The sequence below is a fragment of the Cuculus canorus genome, chromosome 3 (assembly GCF_017976375.1).
Source record: "Cuculus canorus isolate bCucCan1 chromosome 3, bCucCan1.pri, whole genome shotgun sequence".
Classification (NCBI taxonomy): Eukaryota; Metazoa; Chordata; class Aves; order Cuculiformes; family Cuculidae; genus Cuculus; species Cuculus canorus.
The window spans coordinates 47074700-47095422 of record NC_071403.1 but is presented as its reverse complement, the minus strand read 5'-3'; the positions used below and the strand labels follow the sequence as shown (position 1 = coordinate 47095422).

Here is a 20723-nt window from a genome sequence, read left to right as displayed (position 1 = left end):
AATATTTTTTCCTGTGCCTCATTTATAACATATGAGGGATGATATTCACTGAATGATTAAATTGTATTTTGTTTTTTTGTTGCATTTCAAGGTGTGGCAGCGTGGGTTATTTACTGCATACTGTATTTTTCTCTGACAACCAAACTGATGATTCCTTCAGTGTTTTCTATGTGGTTTGTCATTACAGCTATGACATACTCAACAAACATCACTGATTTAATTTTACTGCAGTCCTTAAGGGAAAAGCTAGAGTTTTTTCACTTAATCCATCTAGAACCTACTCTCATTGCTCAGGTTTTCTTCAAAGCTTTGCTTCCTTCATATTTAATCTACACAGCTTTATCTGTGTTAGCTTTGAAGGGGTACTGACAATACATGGGAACAGAAGTCGGAGTTTGCATTATGGTGTGTCTTTGGTAGTCAGGCCTGGAGAGCATCAACAGATTATGGGCAGTGTTCAGCCACAAGATGGATCATTCCCAATTCTGATAAACACTAGAGAATTACCTGTGCACTACAGGGAAGTGCAGGCATATTTTTTTCTATAACTTGGACAAAGACGAATAGGTTTTCCCCATAAATTCAGAAGTGTTACTAACAGAAGTGCTATCCTTCTTCCAAAGACCTAGTTCTGTAGCAAGAGAAAAGTAGAGAAAAGTTTTCCAGCCATGATTTCTTTTTTTTTCATAGGCTTGCACTTGGAAATGGATGACTTTTTCTGACAAAAAGTTTCCCACTGAAAAAATAGTTCCCCCAAGAGAAATACCTTTGAGGGACAATTTCAGCCAAGATGGTTGAAATCTGGCAAGCTTTCAAGTGACTTTTACTTTAGTCATCATTCATCCATCATCTTTCTTAAGAACGATGGATTGTGTAATTCCAAAGGGAATGAACACAGTCTAGAAGAGCGCTCTCTGGGCACACAGGCCCCTACGTTATTTATATCATGGTTCATCATACATCACAGGCTGGATTTAATGTTCTAAAATGTTTTTGACTTTAAATACAATGATTCAAAGCTCATAGGAGGTGGAGAAGTTCTTGAGATCTGATAAGACAAATTAAGTTCAAGCCTTGAAATACTATAAATTTCCTCAAATCAAAAGAAACCTACCACATTTTGTGTCACATATAGTGCCTTTGGCTAACATTGCCAACCTCAGAGGCTCAACTAGGATCTAAAGCTTGATAGTCTACTTTTTTGAGGTGCTGAATATTCACAAATTCACAGAGACGAGGAATGACCATTTGAAGTGTCTCTATGCTGTACCTCTAAAAGGGAGTCTTCTTTCACTTGGACACATATCTGCAGATTCAGCTATCCAATTTTTATCTCTGATATTTCTGTTCTCTTTATATTCTTACTACATTTCCAACATCACCTAAAATGAAATGATATTTGAAGAAAAACTTACCTTGAGCAGGTGCAAAACTTACTGAGAAAGAGGAATCTTCCCAGCAACCGCTGGTTTTTGAGGTCTCAGTCATTCCGTGGTGCAATAAATACAGCAGTCGTTCAGTGTTTGCTCTTGTATGTTTACAGCTGTGTGGCATTTCTTATTTGTATTGAACAGATTCTTTACATCAGAATGAATTCTTGAATTCAGTAAAGGAAACAATCCTTGTGAAATAAAAAAATGCAAAACCGTCCTTGATTTAACAGCAGAGCATGAGTTATGCAAGTTGTTCAAATGACAAAACAAGTCAACAGGGCTTCCCACCCTAAGCCACAGTTGATAATCTCTTACAATGTGATGTCTGTCACTGCTGCTTCTGCTGTTGGAAAGTGCAGCCTAATTCCTTGGCACATTCATTGTCCACCAGTACTTTCATGTGCTATCACAGGTTTTGGAAGCAGTGTTTTTAAACACTTCCTGGGTCACTAAACATGACTGAATCCATGTTTTCTTTCCTTCCCGAGTTTTGAAAGCCTGTTGCAAATAACCAGCATTTTTCCCACCTCCAATAACAACCATCAGTTACAATCAATCCCTAGTTACCTAGGGATAGAGTAATACCTGTGGATAGAGTAATCATGTTGCAGTATTACTGTGCATATGTAAAGCACAGCTCAGGTCCAGCAGAGCATAATAACCCAAATGCAAAGCCACATGGCTACAGCTAATCTGCTTCCAAACTCCACTGGCTTTGTGTGTCCTGTCCTCTCCCCCCATGAAATGTTCAGGAGTTCCTTCTTTACCTGCCCACTTATTTCCATTAACTATGTAGTAACTTGCCTAGCTTTAAGATCTTTGCAACTCTTGGTTAACAAGTTAAAAATTATCGAGAGGACAGACGGTCACAAAAAATATCACTGCAGAAGCCTTTTTTGTTGAAAAGAAATCAACCAAAAAGCACATTGTTGAACTTGTGCACTGTTTCCTATGATAGTGCGTACATAAATACAAGGCAATTTAAAAAAATATTGTGGAGGCATGTCCTGAGTTGCATGAGGTATTTCCCCTAAAACTGTTCCAGAGCAGAAACATGGTTGAGTCATATTAAAATTCTGCAGAAATCCCTTTAATACAAATCACACATTAACATCTTTGAAGTGCTCTGTATGTGTTAAATGCTCTCTCTGTTACAACACTAATGGCTCAGCCCCATCTACTGAAAACTTACAACTTGAAAGCGCAGGATCACATCCTGCACTAGGAAAACAGGAAGGAAAATCCGCATGTAAAAATAATACAATCTACAGATGACACTGGAAAATCTGGAAATGTATCATTCAAAGGCCATCAGTCCACCTAGAATTTAAAAGATCAGCATTAAGAAATAGAAACGCAGGGACAACTTGATCTTTATTTAGGCCTACTTAAGAAAAGTTGCATCATATTCAGATAGTCTAACACCGTAATTAAGATTTTTTAGTCGACTGATGAAATTATTAACATCATCGATTTAAGGCAGCTGTTACTTAGTGTTACATTAATATTTCAGTCAGATTGACTTCTTCTTCAGATACATTCATGCAATTAACTTCTACTGTATTTTTACACTGTACTTTGAAATAGATAGGATCGTTTTGTTTCCCCCTACTAGGCCCATTTGGTTAAGCTTTTCTCAAACAATACAGAGAATGGACTCATTGTTCTTCTTGGTGGAATTGAAAAGATCTAATGACACAATGATTTTATGATTTATCTGATGCAAGAAACATGTGTTGAGAACGCCGTGGAGATAAATATACATCTGATATGTGTATGTCACATGCAAACATGGAGAAAGAGGAATGGAGGTTGAAAAATTATTATTATTCTTAGCTAAAAACATTTTCCCTCCAAATATAAAACCGAAAATATCTCTGCAGTGAGCAGAGGGCCCATTAAACTTCCTGCGTTCCAAAAGATTCCTCTCCACGTCAACCTCTGTTGGGGATGAGAAATCTTCCATGGAGCCACAAACAATTCTCCCTGTTCCCTCTATTGTTCAGTCCAATTTCGGCTTTTCTTTTCCTTCTTCACTACCTGAAAAAACATGGAGAACAGCTTTTAAAAATGTCTCAATGAATAAAAATTAAGAGTTTACTTAGATAGGTTCTTCTAACGTGTCAGTCTTTTCCCTCTATTGGTGTTGTTTCTTCCCTTCTTGCTCACATGCTTTTGCATGTGTTAACTCACCTGCTGTGAATGAAAAGAGCATCTGCACACCTGATGGCAGTGGTTATCCAGTAATAAATCGTACAACCCTCTCTCCCTCTAGACCATTTTCAAATCAGCCTAACCCCCTGCCGCATGCTCAGCCTTTGACTGCTGCAGGGGTCTGGGAACAGTTAGTTCCCTCACATCCTCTGCTTACCTGTAAGCAAATTAAAATAGATGTTATTATAGCTGAAGCTAAGCAGCTGACTTTATCTGAAAGCAAGTTGTAAAAAATTGTTTTGGCATTCAACAACTTTAACCCCTCCCATTTCAACATTGGATTTTTAAGTATTTGCAAGTACATCTCCCTTTTTTGAGAGCAAAAGAATGAAGAATCAATTCCTGTTGATAGGGTGCCTTAGCTTTCTTGTAAGGGCCATGTCCTTTGGTAATAGGAGGGCTGAGTTGAGTGGAGGGCTCCTTAAAGAACTTATCCTCACCGCAGGACTTGTCTCTCTTCTACGCTGAGCAAAATCTGGGCTGGGCAGCGGATTGTGCTTTTTTTCTGGCAATGAAAACATTCAGCTATTTCATATGCCTGTTCCTGGACAATGAATTACTATTGGTATCTGACAAAAGTATTGTTCTTCTGACTAAGCCCTCTCTGCCAGACATCTCAAATACAAATATTTCTTTTGGAGGTTTTCATGGCTGCTGCACTCTGAAAAAAAATACTTCAGACAACTGAAGGCAAAAAAAGAAGCAACATTTGAGAATGCTGAGAGGAAAACCCCATCACAAGAGAGATCACCTGCTTATGCAGTAAATGAATAGGTGGTAGGTACACCAGAAGTCACATTAAAAACATACTTAATTAGTTCCAATACGGGAAACAATAAGACCCATCCGTAGCTAGAAAGCACAACTGCAGAGCAGCCTAGATGAAAGAAACAACGTGGAAACAAATGGGTCCGTGCATTGCCAGCAGCTAGAGTACAATGGCCCTGGGTGTTGCTGGCAAACCAATGTAATGGAAGAGCCACAGTTGAAGGTTTCACAACCAAAACAAGAGGCTGAGTCCAAAAGATTACAGTGAGTTTAAAAGACTGCTCCAGAGCCAATCTTGAGTCTTCTGCTTTTTGCTGGAAGGAACTTTTCCAATAGTTTTAAATGAGCTGTTTTATCTGCCTTTTTAAAAGAGCCTCTTTCCCTTCTTCGGAAGCACTCTACTGCAGATGCATCAAATAGTTTGGCAGGAATGCAGATACCCTCAAAACTGTGGACAGACACTGGCTTGTACAAAGGGCAAATTTTTCCTTGCCTACGATGTTTGCGGTTTAACTTGGAAAAACTAACTGCAAATCATTTTGTCAGTAGTGAGATGTTATTTAATGCATCTCCAGAGGAAAAGGAAAAAAACCCTCCAAATCCAAAACAAGCCTTTCTCACCCCAGAGATCTCACGGCAGATTGCTTTCATTTGCAAGCTTACTGCTCAAAAGCCCCTTCTAAACGTACAGTTTTCAAATAATATTTTCCGAAGTCTCACATGGTGACAGACTGGCAAACATCTCTGCTGTTTGTGGCGTGCCTGCGATACGCTTCAGGTTAGGATTAAGCGAAGTGTTTCAAGGCCAGTAAACCAGCAGGCAACTCATGGCATTTTCTGGCTTGCAAGTGCTTGAGCCACAAAGGAGTGTGGATCAGTATTCTTTAACCAAAGCAAGGGAATAAGGGAGAGTATAATAAGGCCATGATGAATCCTGACAGAGGCTGGAAGAATGACTCGATTGACGTTAGCTCCCCTAGTGTGGAGGGCCCCAAGAACCTGGGATTTTGTTATGAATATATTGGAATAGTGAGGGAGATTTTTCACCATTTACTTATTCATCCACTTGGTAAGAACATGTGATTTTTCACCATGTTATTATTCTTTATACAGGACGTAGGTAAAGTGAAATTACTCCTTGTGGCTGCCTTTTTAGAAACTTCATTCCTGAACTAACTAATTTAACTAAAGTTAAATAGATGTGAATATGACATCAAACTCAGAACTGAAAACCAGACTTGAACACTGTGACCAACATTCTCATTCGAGAGCAAAACCAAAACGACACTTCATACCCAGGTGCTAATATGAGCAAACAGCAAGTAAAACTTGAACTTCTGGCACTAGGTTCTACCTAGTACTAGAGGACTTGTTAAAAGAGATTGTGTGCAATAAACTACCATGTGAATTGACAGTGTATTAACCAGTGCACACTAAGTTTCCTAAAAGGAGTTACAGGCTATTCACATGGTTCCAGCACGTTACGGGCCCAATGAAGATAATAACAGAATTCCCACGGGACATGGAATTCACTCCAGTTGTGATTTGCCACTGCAGTGATTATGAATGTTTGCTCATTTCAGGCTATTTGATAAAAGAAAAACATCTTTCATAGATCAAAGGAACCTACTTTTCATCTTATGTTTGCCTTATTTTCTCTTTTCCTCTACTTAGCATTGGGTGGCCCAGGCAGGGTAGATGATGTAGAGTCTCCACAGTTATATTTACTCTGCGGTAAGGTGATCTTTCATTCCTATTATTTTACTGACATGAACATATTAATTTTCCTTGAGTAAATCTGTAAGCAGAAAACACCCTATACTTGGAAACTACAGAAAGAATATATTTTTATTTCTAAGTCTAAGTTTACTATTTACCGCATTCCCACAGAATGATACTTTATTCTAGCTGCATTCATCAGCTAATCAGTGGGTTGTAAACCTCTCAGGTAACTTTCAACAGCTTTTAAAGTCATATTGGAAGTTACAAAAAAGAATATTCATAGCTCATCATGCTCTCTAGCAGCCATTCTGTTCATATGGCTGCTTGTAAGAACAAGCAAGCAAGTAATTTTAGTGGAACTTCTGTCATTGTCTTTCATTTTACCCAGCTTAACTGCTTCTTGACTTTCAGGGAAGCATATTCAAGTCCTGGCAATGTATTTCATGAGTTAATATTTCTTAAACAGTACTCACATTTTTGGGCATCCCAGATGTAGTTGTTCAGGACCTCTCCCACCAAGTAGAATATGTTAATTATTACAGTGACAGCTGCAAAAAAGATCACTTTGACACCTGGGCTGAGGTGCTCAAGAAGCGGGTATACCCACACTCCTGTAACATGGTGAATCCAGCATACCCTGAAAAAAAAAAAATAAAAAGTACTGTCTCTTATAGCCTTGTTTGGTTTTTTTTTTTCCCAAAAATAGCTTGGGCTTAAAGGCTTAGCTACCGTAACCTGAAAAGCAGTTATACCAAAGGACTGCAAGTTGCAACTGAACTGGAGCACCTGGGTGACATACACTCAGAATAGATATCACAAATGACGAAACCATGACTGACTTCCCACAATCTTACTGCTTTGTTTTAAATTTAATACGAGCAGTTGGCCAGTTTTCATGTTCTGATGTAGGCAGGTATATCCTTGCGGCACTAACATTTACAAGGAATACACAACCGTTTCATGCAACAGCACGGAAACTGCAGCACCCTCTGTTCCAAGCAGGTTCTTTATTCAAAGAGCATTCAGGGTTCTCCAGGCTCTCCTACACAATCCAACTCTCTGCTTTTTGCAGTACCCTTCTTTCATTTCATACACATTTGTTTCTGATGCTTCTCCTCCCTACACTTGGCAAGTGTGTCAGTTTTTGGCTTTGCCAGAAACATATGGTTCAGATTCTCTTTGAGAGAATAATTTCTTCAGCACCTGCGTTTTAGGTTGCTCCTCCTTTTCTTTCAGTTACATGGTATCATTTTTGATCTAATAATTTTTCTTTAGGTACGATAAACATTGTTTTTTTTATAAAAAGCAACCACCTCACCAGTGAAATTCTGCCCAGCTCTGCAGTCAATACGCAGTAAAGGAAAAGGAATGATGGTGTTTTGCTGGTGACACAGAGATTTTTAGCATTCAGCTACAGAGCAGATTGTTGGTACACCAAACCAAGAAACAGGGTGTCAGCTTTACTGCAGAGCAGCATAAAGAGGCATTCCAGGTATGTGGTTTTGCTGTCTATGACTGCAGCGGACACCTGCACCCTCAGAAGGGACAGCTTTTGCATTGAGATCTGACGTGGAGAATGGTGAAATCAGAGGGAGCAGAGTGAGTCCATACGTTCCAGTAGGTGGAAGCTAAGAAAGGCAAATGCTGCCAAACAACTAAGCAAACATCACAGAGGCTAACCGGGAAAAATGCTCAGTGGAGACATGCTGGGGCCCGTGAGCTGCTGGGCTTTCTTCAAGAATGTAAATCTCTTCCTTTCTGACCTGGCAACTTGAGAGAGCAGCTCACTGCTAGAGAAGCACAGCTAGAGAAGACTCAGCAGCTGCACAGACTGTTATTGATGAGGATTTCCATGTCCATTTGATTTGCTTCACTTGCTGAAACTTCTATTTGTTTAAGGAAGACTTCTTATCACTAGATCAGCAGCCACAGCCTGCTGAAGAGCAGAGTCACAGAAGTCCACCCCAAACTGCTAACCATAAATGCCTGTGACACAAAGAGTACTGAATCCCTGCTTAACCATTCTGTATCATCCTAGAAATGTATATGGTTGTCATAGCTTCCCTCCTCCTTAGAAGCTTTTATTACAGCCAAACCCTTAACAGTTGGACACTTCATGCAGGAATTTACATGTGTCAGTAAATTAATCTGCACAATCTAAATGCAGATTAAACATCTTTTCTCCAAATGAGTTCACATATGGAAAATGATCTCTCTACTTTACAGTTATTTTCCACAATATTCTGTGCCAGAATTAACCTGACAAGATAAAGGTATCTGTGAAAACATAAAAGGTTCCGCTGTAACCCATGGTAACAGGAGATAACATACTCCTCTTGATCAAAGGAAAAATGGTACAGTTGGGTAGTAGGTAATGGGATGTCCTCTGCTCCCAGGCTGGCTTAGCAGGGGCTCCCTATTATTGCCTAACATTTTTCAGTTTCATTTGCTTTCATTTATGATTATTCTGCGAAAATCAAGCTACAGGGAAAAAGCTTAAAAAAAAGCCACTGCTCCTTTTCACTTATTTTCTCTGGTGTGATGAAGCTGCCCAGCACTATAAAGCGCCTGTACAATGAGACTTTTCAAAGGACATTCTAAACTGCACCTACGTAGCAAATTCCATGAACCAAGTAGAAGTGGCATTTACGAGAATGCATTTGTGCTGGAAAGAGGAAATATTTTCTAAGTAAGTCCAACAAATGAGTCTCTGATGAGTTCCCAAATGTCAGTGATCTCTGGTTAGTTCAGAGTCTTTGAGTATAGCTCATGTACTCTCCTCTCTGCTGCCCAGCATGGGAGCCCATTCATTGCTTGGTGATACTGCTCACGCATTCACTGTACCTGTGGTACACCTGTCCTTGGTGCAGCCACGCTGCAGGAACTCAAGCTTTGAGCAGAAGAGGTACTGAGCACCACTTGGGAGACAATGGTCACAAACCTACCTGTTCAGCTGCCCTGATCTTCCTTAAAATGAGTTGTACCGTGCTGCTCACTACATTGAGATGGAGTAGTATTAGTGTCCTCCACTGGGAAGTGACACACTGACTATTTCTGCATTGTCTATAACACAAACTACAGCAGCAAAGGGATGACTGCTGCCATGGAAACCTCAACCAATGGCCTCTCTTAGTGGGTTTGTTCCTGCTTGAATACAAGCTGTCTCAATGCTGCACAAAAAAGGGCTGAGAAACCGTAGGCATAAAGCTTCCACACAAGATTGCTGATTATTAATGTTAATGAATGCCTTCAACTCTGCAATTCTAGTAGTCATTATTCCTGCCCAACCTCATTATTAGATAAGTGCAGGGCAGCATGCATTAAGATTTACTTAGGAGTGCAAATCTAGATCCTGTTTAAGACCCCATTGTTGAAAAGGTATAAAAAATTAATCGCATAGATAATAAACTGAGGCGAAAAAGTTTAAGCTAAAATGGGACCGGCTACATTTGAGAAGATAAAAGTTAAGTTGAACCTCCCTGTGTTTTGGTTCCTTGTAGACATAATGTGTTTTTAAAAATGAATGTGTTACAGGTCATTGAGCTCATTTAGCCAATTGTCAGAACTGGTAAGAAAAGAAGGAATGGATATATTTACACACCATATTCAAATCAAAATATCTGTTACAAAAAGTGGTGATTTTCAGAAATTTTCAACCAGCTGGTATAGAAATCAGAAAAAAATATTAAAACCCACACAAGATTGCTTCTTTTTAAAAAATCTGTCAAAAATTTGACTTTATAGCTCTTTCTTCATTTCTGGTATACAGTTGATATTGAATATCTCTCCTATCAAAGTAATCAGGAGGAAATGAAAATTACGCAGAGAAGATTCATGTACATTCATTCTCTGGCTACAGAACTTTGGTTGACGAGGAAAAGTAACTACAAAAAATTGTCAGACTCTTGTGGTTTATTTCTGCTCTACCTGTCACTTAAAGTAACGCAGCTACTACAAGAGTGCGTGTAAAACTTAAGTCCTTACAGAAGCAAGCTCAACATGAGGGTATAATATCAGTTAACCATAACACCTGAAAGATTTTGCAAGGGGATACATGTTGCAGACAATGACTGCTTCTTCATGATGCCTGGTCTGCCTACTGGAGTTCGAATATACTCGATGTGTAGACATCACAGCTTGGCGGGACGGTATGGTCTGAACTCTGAATCTCCAACCATATCTTATCCAAGCCGAGTCCTTCACTGAATTCTGCAGCTAAACAACAATCAGTACGATGTGTTCTGGGAACAGTAGCTATTAGATGAGGAGCTGCATAACTTTTCAAGAGCAGTGAATGAAAGGACACAGAATAACAATGCACATCATAAAATGGCTGAAGAGCTCCCAACGCTCTTCCTCATAACAAAAGAAGCACAGAACTCAGAGATAAGACATTCAAATCTGATAATGGAAAATAGCTTTCTGAATGATACCTAATTAACCTCTGGAATGCTCTGCTATTCAGTGATACATCTCTGAAACAAAAATATTCAAAAACGTTTTGAAGAATACAAGTTCGGAAGTCTATTTAGTCCACTCCTCTCCTTAGGGCCATATCATACAACTCTAGCAAGCTTCTTAAGTCAGAAGACTGTACAGCAATAAGAATGTTTACAGTTGCAATTAAATTCCAACTATATGAACTACCAAGACTGAAGGATCCAAGCATCTACTTTTTGACATAGGCTTTGGATGAAAATTTCCCTTATAGGCTGGTTATACCAGAATGGCCTGATAAATCTTCTCTTGAAGCATCTGACATTAGCTACACCTAGAGGCTGAATACATGACTACCCTGATCTACTATGTCAGTTCCCTTCTGGTTACTTCTTGCAGCAGCAAATCCTTTCTCATATCCTCTGTGCTGTTCAGATTTCCAGTGACTGGCAGAAAGCAAGGCTTAATCTTTGGTCCCAAACAAATTCTAGGCCAGTTCCTGTTGTGACCATCAAACAACAGAACACGGGCATTTTCTATGCTTTTATTTCATGATCTTTCCTAGCATTGCTCTCTTCCTTTACCACAGAAAGTGAAAGAATATAAAATTGTCGAATGTCTCTCAAAGGAGGTGACAGGCTTACAGCAGCCGAGTCATTAAAAGTGTGAATGAACAAATCATTTGTGGTTATAGAGACCAACCGTGTGCTTTCAGAGGAAGGAGTCCAATGACCCACACTAAATCTGTTCTGCTTTTGGTTTCTCATACTGACTGACGTAAGACACATTTTCATAAATCCTGATGGTGTCCCCCCTCCCCCAACACAGGACACCATCTAATCAGAATTGTTAAGATCTGAGCCACATTAAGAAGCTGGGCTTCTTATAACAACAGCCAGCCAGGCCTAAGTTACCTACACTAGGAATTTATACTGTTTAGAAATTTTAAAGACTGAAAAATAATTTCAAGAAACAGTGATCAGTTAGGAAATAACAGCAATCACCCCATCTTGTTCCAGTTTCTTATGCTGGACTGTGCAACTGGTATGGAGTGGCTTACGCAGACAGAAAAACACAAGTCCTGGAAAACTGCAGCTGCAAATAATGTCACATGCAAAACATACTCAGCGTGACATGGTGCTAGCATCCTCTGAGGTGAACAAAGCTTAGCAGAAATTTGTGTTTATGTACAGGTAGCTAGAACGACAGAAACTCTGCAGAGTCGCTGCAGGGTGTAGTCATCTTTGGAAGTAATCTATTTTTATAAATAATATTTCATTTTAAATATAGTAATGGTTGCTATGCCTTCTTGAGCTGTATTTTAAGGAGCTGTACAAGCAAGTGAGAATGTACTATCCATGCATGTCATCTGTGATTGTACTGTTGCTTTGACTGAAACATTTGAGGATGTGGAGGTGGAAGGGAGCTAGAATGTAACAGCCCATAATGGCTATGTCAGACCTAACAGGCTGAGGATTCATGCATCCTTCCCTTTCTGAGAGCACTTCAGCTCTCCTACCCTCCTTCTGGGTCAGGTACAGGTGACGCTAATCTTCTACTGGCCTATTTCTGCTGCTTCTACTTCTTCCTACTCTTTCCTGTTCCAAATAGCTCGGGCTCCCAACTCTTTTCTCCTCCTCTGCATTGTCTCCTCTATCACCCACCTCTCCATCAGCCTTCCACTTTGATTTCAAAGCCTGTCTCTCTCTCTCTTTCTCTCTCCCCTGCACCCAGCTTTTCCCACTTACTTGCACGATTTCAGCTTTCAAGCTGCTGACCTGAGCTGTTCATTTACTTACACATTTCTCTTTTAACCCATGGTTCTAGTTCACCTCTTTTACTTGACTTAGACTCTTCACTTTTTTTTTTCCCCAACCACTAATTCCTCTGATCTATTGAACTTCTGCCCCCAGTGCTCACTTCCAAAAGCATTCATGATCCCCATCCTGCGTACAGACCCTCAGCACACCCTAGCACAGCCATGCTGTGTCTCACCTGCTCCACTGGAATCAGCAACCTCAGAAATCCTTCTGATTTCTCAGTCCTGCCCTTCTTTATCACTATGCCTGTCAACTCCTGCCAAGCTTCACACTCTAACTCTCAAACCCTCTCTTCTGAATGTCAAAGTTTGTCCTAGCAGTCTGCACCGTTATCCCTCTGCCAACATCTGCTCTTTCTGATCTTCGTCTCCTTCTATGGAGAATTGCTGGTGGAAATCCTACAGCAAGGCTGACAGCATCAATCTCAAATTCATTAAAAATTCTCAGTGTACATTCCTTTCTCAAATTCGTTCGGGCAGAACTCAGCAAATTACCATGTCCAAACGCTCCCCCTCAGCAAATCTACAGAACTCCCCTAAAGCCACTTCAAGAGAAACTTTATTTTGAAATGAAAGTTTAAAGGTACCTGAGCTCTTTAAATAGATTTATTAAAGAATGAAAGAATGAATCAAGCCAAGCTTGGCACATGTGGAGGCAGCTCCTAGTGGATTTGAGACAGCAGATCAAGTCTTTTGCTCCCAAACACATAGCCCAACATAACTAGAGCAGTGGAGTCAGGTTGTTAGGGTCTGTTTTTTTGGCATCCTTGAGTGCTCAAAAGCAGAGAAAACCATTTTAAATACATGTATTTGTCTCAGTTTATTTTAGGGACATATTAGGCTCTGATATTAGTAACCATGAGATCATTCTTATTACAAGGAGCAACACATTTCTGGCTCTTTTCTGTTCCTTGACAACCAACTCCATACACCCACTGGCAGTATCTGCTGGTAGTACTGGCAAGCTCCTGGGTTTTCTTAGCACTGTCTAGATTTAACAATTCAGTACAAATTGTTACCTTTTCAAGACATGCTAAATAAAGCCAATTGGCCTTTCCCGTCTTATTCCAAGGCCTTGAACCTGAAAGTCCATGTATGGTCTGCGACAGGCAACGCAAGTCTGTGAATGCTCTGCCTGGGCACAGTTCCTTAAGAGCAAGGGAGAGCTCCCCCTCACAGAGAGCGTATGAGCTAAGTGTGCCTACTCAAATGCTTTCTGAGTGAAGAGAGAGAATGTAAAAAAGAAAGAAAAATAGAAGAAGATTTTACTCTTCAAGAAAGGATGTTTCTCAGGTAACATGTCCTTGAATAATGCTCAGAGGATATCAAGTGATTTAGCTATGTTCTTCCAACTTCACTGATCCTTCAGAATTGTTTCCCTATTTTCTCATTTATCAAATATATAAAATAAAAGCCTGTTGTTGACTTATTGATTATTGTTATTGACTCATTGACTTATTGATTATTATATGACTATTATTGATTATAAAAAGATTTAGTCACATATGGAAGAAACAGAAGCCCTCCTCTACCTGGAGTAACAAAAAAAAAACATTAACAGAATAAAATCTAAACAATATCCTCCTGTATGCTCCTTTACCATACAATGTACGATATGATACGTGCATCATGTAGCATGGTAGGAATCTTTTAGCTGAGGTAGGGAGAAAGTTCAAAATTCTTAACAGCAAAATATAGAGAACACGATTAGCAACTGTCTCCACTTTATACTGAGAGCTACAGTGAAAACACCTCTGCTGAGGGAAAAATGACATAGAGAGGACAAATTCTCAAGCATCAAATCCTTAACTTCTAGGTAAAAAAACATAAATCAAGAACTAAGCCCCAGCAGGGGACCCACGGACAATCAATGATACAAAGGAAGGAAGTTCCACGGGGCTGTACATAACTAGGTCATTTGCAGGTGTAGTATCATTTCAATGCACCATGCTAACCTTGAAGGGTCTAAACGGTAAATCAACAAAGGCAGCAAATCCAAATTAAGTAATTCCAAACCCTGTAACCGATTAAGATCTCTACTTCAATGTGGTCACTTAGCAGCTGGAATATAGCAGACCTCAGTTGTGAAAGGCAGGCACAGTCTGAGTGAAAGGGATGAAAAAAATTCCACTTTTCATACTTTCTGGTAGATTTTCCCAACCTGTGAAAGTCAGATACATTGTACTGATATCATTCAGCCAAGATCTGGCTGGCAGCCTCAACCAAATCTTGGACAGAGGCTTCAATAAGACCTGTAGGCTGATGACGTGTAGAATCTGCAGATGATAGCACACTGCAGTCTGTGTCTGCCTTCGGTCTTCCCCAAAGATCCTCTTTCATAAGAATAGAAGGAGAAATGGGATGTAAGTGCAGAATTTAGCAGGATGACCTTTAGGTTGAACAAGCAATTGCCTCAGACCATCTTTAGAGATATTACAACTTGGAAGAAGGTGAGTCACTTGAAAGTAGCCCTATCCTTTTTTGAAATAACATATGTGAAGGCAAAACCAATAAAACAAGGAAAGCAAAAGGGGCTGATCATAGGCTGTAACTGGGTAGTTAGTTAATTAGTAGATAATTCTTAATGCAGAATCTTTCTTTGCTTTACTTGTCCAACAATTTCCTTTTACTTTGTACTTGTAACTGTAAGGATGTAGATGTACAGTGGGCAGAATCAAGATATATGAGTATCACACTGATACTGTAACAGCTACTTAAAAGACTTTTAAGACATCTCTGTTTTTATTTCACTTGCAGAACTGGATTGTTTCAATTTTCTGTTCCTATTGAATACTATTGCATATGCCTACTGAGGTTGCCATAGGAGGTCAGATCACAGGTACTCTAACTCTGCCAGCCCCTCTCCAGGCACTCTTCAGGGGAAGGTCAAAAAATACCACGGTTACATGGTTAAAAACCAAATCGTTTCTCCTGAAGGAATCATTACATGCCTTGTTGCATGAGGCTCTCCTTATCTTACAATTGCAAATATTGTTCTTTTTTAAGGAAAAAAGTTTTGCAAAACAAAAGGCAGAATGTCACTGTTGTCCTGGGACACACTATCCCACTTCAGCTGGATTACTACTGCTCTTTGATCACTCAGTGCGTGTGGATATGTGTGAATAGCTGCCTCTCTTACATTGGACTGAAGGTCAAGTGGCATAGCTGAAGCAGTTTGACAGGACTGCCTTGAGCCCGTGTTCCTCCTTCATTAGTTTTATCTTACTTGACTGGTGGAAAAAGCAGTATTATCCACAATTTTGCAAAGTGTCGTCTTAGCTGACGGAAGGGTGTTGGGAGGTGAGAAGACAGAATATGAGAAGTAAACAGGCGGTCATGAAATATTTGCAGAAAGGATAAAGGAGTGTAAATAAAACAAATGCTTAGGGAAAAATAAAATGCTAGAATGACCAAAGTAAATTAAGTATGTCATGGAAGTCAGGTGCTTGAATAGAAACTGCCCAAAGACTTAATTTAATGTTGTGTAAGAAAAGTTACTTCTATTTTAGTTTATTTTTTCACAAACATTTGCATTTTTTAAAACAAACTTCAGAGTGTTTGGATTACTGGCTTATTCTGTAATCAATTTTACAGAAAGAATTTATGAACGAGTAAAGAAAAAAGATAGTGTTCTATCTTTTCTGTTGCTGCTTAAATACTGATGCAGGAAATCATTTGCCTATTTTCAATTTTATTTGATAGAACAAAAACCCTAAGCAATAAAACTAAAGTCCAAGAAAAACATTTAGTTTGAAAAAAGGTTGAAAAATGTACCCTTGGAAAGATCACTGCTTACATGGGATTGTTCAACAAATTCCTGTTGTGTGAGTTTTGGCATATATTTTCTAAAAATATAAGCATCTGGGGAAACCAGACAAAGCCCAGGTCTTGGACCAAAAGAGGCATGCAGCGTGAATCTGTTAGCGATTATATCCATAATGAAATATGTGCCCAAATTTAGCAATACAAAACCCCCAATACAATATGAAAACACAGCATGTGCAGCCCTTACCATAAAATATAGCCAACAGCGAAGGTGCACACTGCAGCCAGTCCACAGCTCCTGCTGGGATACTGATGATGTGTTGTTCTCATCTCGATTAATACAAAGGGCAAAACTGTTGTATGCTGAAAAAAACAAAACAACAGGGGAAAACCAGGTGATACAAATGATTCTCACTGCATTTCCCTGCTAGTTCTACAATAAGAAACATAAATCACAAAAACTTCAAGACAATTTCTCAATGTTTAGAAAGACAAGGTAAAATGACTATATAAAGGTGATCAATAACCCAAATAGTATTGTCACTATAATGTCCACTTGTTGAAGACAGCACATTAAAACTGAGTGACTGGAACATGCGTTTCCTTTTACCCAGGACAGATACTCAGTGAGGAAAAAGGTGACTGGCATGAGGGGACATGGGTCCTAGTCCCATTTTAGCCTTCCAGTTGCTCTGTGACCTTTGCATGTCGGTTATTTTTTGACCATTCAAGCTAGGAAGCAATGCATCCCATTTTTTGGCAGCCTGCTTTAATGGGATGTCCCTGCCCATGGCAGGGGGGTTGGAACTAGATGATCTTTAAGGTCCCTTCCAATCCTAACTACACTATGATACTACGATACTATGACTTTCAGAGACTCTGGACACAAACAATGCCAAATGAATGAATATAAATGGAGGCATTTAATACTTTGGAGAATTAGGTTTAAATGTATCTCAGTCTGGAATCTGGGGACTTGAAACCATGAAACATATTTTCAAACGATAGCCTCAATACCTCTTTTCCTCCATCTGTAAGACAGAAGCAATTATCTTCTTTGGAAAGGTGTTGTGAATCTTAATTTGTTAGTTGTTTTGCAAAATGGTTTTAGATTCCCAAATGAAACATATGAAAGCCAAAGCTGTAAAAACCATTTTCAGCCACTTGCCTTTATTTAGCTGTGAAAGTCCTTATTTTGTCATTTTCCCATACACATTTCCTACACTGCCCCTTCTGAGAAGGTTTGCTCATCCAATTAATATTAGCAGCATGAAAAATTGCATCTAGCCTGCCCCAAACACTCTATGGCTAGATTTCAGAGTGCTGACAGGCATGAAAATATATATAAGTGAAGCATAAATGTCCCAGGAAATAAACTCCATAATTTCAAAATACACCGCTCACATAGAACCAACATTACTGGCAACCCCAGAAACATATCCTTGCCTTGCCACCACAGGGACTGGTGCCTGAAGGGTATTACTTTGTTTGAGACCTTGGCCCTGGGGCTTGGTGCGACTGTGAACTCCTCTGCCCAGTTCACTGGGAGGTCTGCAGGTGTGAGGACTGCAAGGGCAACATAAACCAGATTCAATCCCCCCCAACACTTGCCTCACCAACTGGAAAAGATTTTGGCTTCTTTTGGCTACATCCTGCCATCAGATGCACGCATGCTGTTCTGGAGAGAGATGGAGGGCCAAATTCATAAAAAATACACTATAAACCCACAGTGATTTTCACCAACACAAAGGCAGGATGGACATGGATTAGAAATATCCTTCAACGGATAACAGGTCCAAATCAGAGGAAGCAGAGTGGGATGTGACTGTTGTACAACTGTAGAGCAGGAATAACTGTTTGAATGGGAAATGATAAGATAATGGAAGTGCTCTGGCTCAGAGATGTGACGTAACATGAATCAATAACTGCTCTGATTTTCCAGGTATTAGTAATTAATGACTAGCACTTGGAGAATGTCAGATGGATACAGCAGTTAGAGGAGCTTGCAATTTCTACATCTTTTAACAGCTTGTTCCACCCCCATACTTTTAAACAGCATAAATCAGCATCAAGAGAATGCAAAGATGTTTTACGTGTGGTCTGCAACAGAGGTGCCCAGTACTAGATGAGAGGTCTATAAACTGTGCAGGATCTTCAGAGTCACATTAACAGGGACTGACAGCAAAGCGAGTCCTGGAGATTCACCTGTACATCTTCCATCTGTATGAAAAAGGTCTTCAGACAGAGATCAGTACCTCCCTCTGCACAGCCCCCAGAGCAGGGTAGCTGGAGGCTGTGCAAACATCTCATGTGCTGCCTCCATAACCTCTCAAGATAAAGAAACCATAAGACAACAAAGACTTTTAACTCCAAACCCCACCCCTGATATTTCTTGTATGACGTATTCTTCTGATCCAGTCACCTAGTCTTAACTCTTCACTGCGTGGATGATGGTTACAGAGCTTGCGAGCTCCATTTCTCAATCAAAATGTTTACCACTTTAGATACTGCTTGTTGATGTGCTCTTCATTGATGATAACAGCTCAACAGCTTGCCAATTAAAAAGTAGTTAAAATAATTTCAGCAATCAACTCTTAATCTAGAGTCCTCGTCTCCTCTCCCTCCTCCCAATTCCTGTGATTATATAATAAAATAGGTCATTATTTTCTTAAATTCTCCCTTCTGCTCTATTCTAAAGGTAAGGGAGAGGGAGAGAGGATAATGAGTTGTATCACTAAAGAGTTTATGTACAAAATCCTATGAAAAGTATGGTGCAATTAAAGGTGTAAGGATAAAATTAGACATGTGCATCTGTAATCTTAGTTTGTTATAGCAAATGTCAATGCTACCTGGAAACACTGCAGTTTTACAAATCCAAAGTACAAACTTTTTTTAAAGTAAAAAATGCCTCAGTGAAATTGCCACTCTAAAAAGCTGTTTCAGATGCTTTACTCAAAATTAAAAATAAGATAAAATTTCTCTCTCTTACAGTTCTGGCCCTGTAATACCTTAATTTAGAAATCATGAAATTTTGTACCAGGGACACCTTCTGTCAAACAGTGCCAATTAAAATTCTGGAACTGTAAATACCAAATCTGAATCAGACTGGCATGTGGACTGAAGCCTAGTGAAGGTAAGCAGGGGTCAAATATGCTTGGAGTGGGATTCACCAGGTCTGTGAAAGCTGCAGGAGGCCAGCAGTTTTCTACCCTTTAATGTTTTTGCCACCTGATTTCTGAATAAACTCAGGCTAATGGGAATCTGAGGCTTAGAGGGAAAATAACATTGAAAATAAGCTGTTTGTTAAAGATCATGCAATGCCAATCAAAGACGTCCAACTGGTTTTTTTGGACCCATCTTTTTTACCTACTGGCAGCCTGGAAGACACCACAACACTTCTAGCCTTCTTTGTCAAACTGTCTCCAGGGGCTTACTTGAAAGAAGACTAAGGAATGAGAAGTTCAAATAACAAGGACATTTAAATGGCGAGGATGATTAGCTGCTCTAACAGCTTTCCAGTAGCTATTATGCGCCGTTTAAAGTCTTTAAGAAGGGGAAACTTATAATTAGAGTATGGTGACTAGTATAGTATTATAATAGTAGTAAACTATGCTAGCACTAATAATGAATACTACATTGATAAAGCAGTTTTATTGCAGGCTAAGTATTTACAAATAAAGCTGCATATTTACCTGCACAGCTTATTCTGGGCCCGTTAAGCTGCTCCTATGAGATAGTTTTGCCTGTATGACTGTGCTGATCCTAGAGACTTGAGCTTGCAATGCTGTAGGTACATCAGGGAGCACTCTCTCCATCACCTGGGAAGGCAACACTCACTGCATGCGCACCCTGGGGTGACTGCAGGTTTGGGATAGCCCCCAGCCTACTCCGGCAGCAGCGAAAGAACTAAGGCCCTACTCTTACCAGGAGTTCTTATCTTGTGTTCAATAACTGTACCTTCTAGCAAGAAAACGTACCCTGTTGGCTTCTCCTGCTGCAACCGCAATGCTTCTTGCCAAGGCGTGCTCCCAGCCACAACCCCCTTTTTCTCTGGAGTCCCAAGGTAGTGACCTCAGACCCATTTTTAAACCCTCTCTGAAGGGATCCAGCTGCCAAGACCACCTCATGAGCTGGTATGCTGCAGTGAAGTCCTGTTACCCTGCCACAACATCACTCTGCTCAGTCCCCTTGTGCCCCGTCACCATGTCCCTGCAGCTGGGAAAGGAGCTTTGACAGGCCCTTATGCTTGCTAGATCTGCTATCAAGTGCTGGTCTCTGCAGAGCAGCAAGCTGCAATTTCCTCCACATTTCATATTCACCACATGGCATTGCTTCCTAAGGTCCCATACCTACAAGCAAGGAAGAGATTTGTCTTGCTGAACCTTCAGCTGCTGGTAATGAAGCGAAAATAGAGAGAAACTAGCATGATACGGGGAGATTGGGTGGATTTGCAGCAAGGTTATCACATGGAGAATTTGGTCCAGAAACCACTCAGAAGACTGATTCCAAAGGCTCAGCCTTTGCATAAAGCTGAATTAGCACACACTGCAGAAATGCCACCCTAA

At 40.0% G+C, this 20723-nt stretch overlaps 1 protein-coding gene across 3 annotated transcripts in view; it reads right to left on the bottom strand.

Annotated features, from left to right (window-relative positions):
• Positions 1–2792: 2792 nt before the first annotated feature.
• AIG1 (androgen induced 1) overlaps positions 2793–20723 on the bottom strand; it is a 129375-nt gene continuing 111444 nt past the window's right edge. For all 3 annotated transcript variants that reach the window (XM_054063689.1, XM_054063688.1, XM_009571097.2), the window contains 3 exons: positions 16406–16521; positions 6611–6774; positions 2793–3473 (listed from right to left, as the gene is read on the bottom strand). In XM_054063689.1, coding sequence (XP_053919664.1) covers positions 3436–3473; positions 6611–6774; positions 16406–16521 — 318 coding nt within the window. In that variant the 3' untranslated portion in view covers positions 2793–3435. The remainder of the gene's footprint in view (positions 3474–6610; positions 6775–16405; positions 16522–20723) is intronic.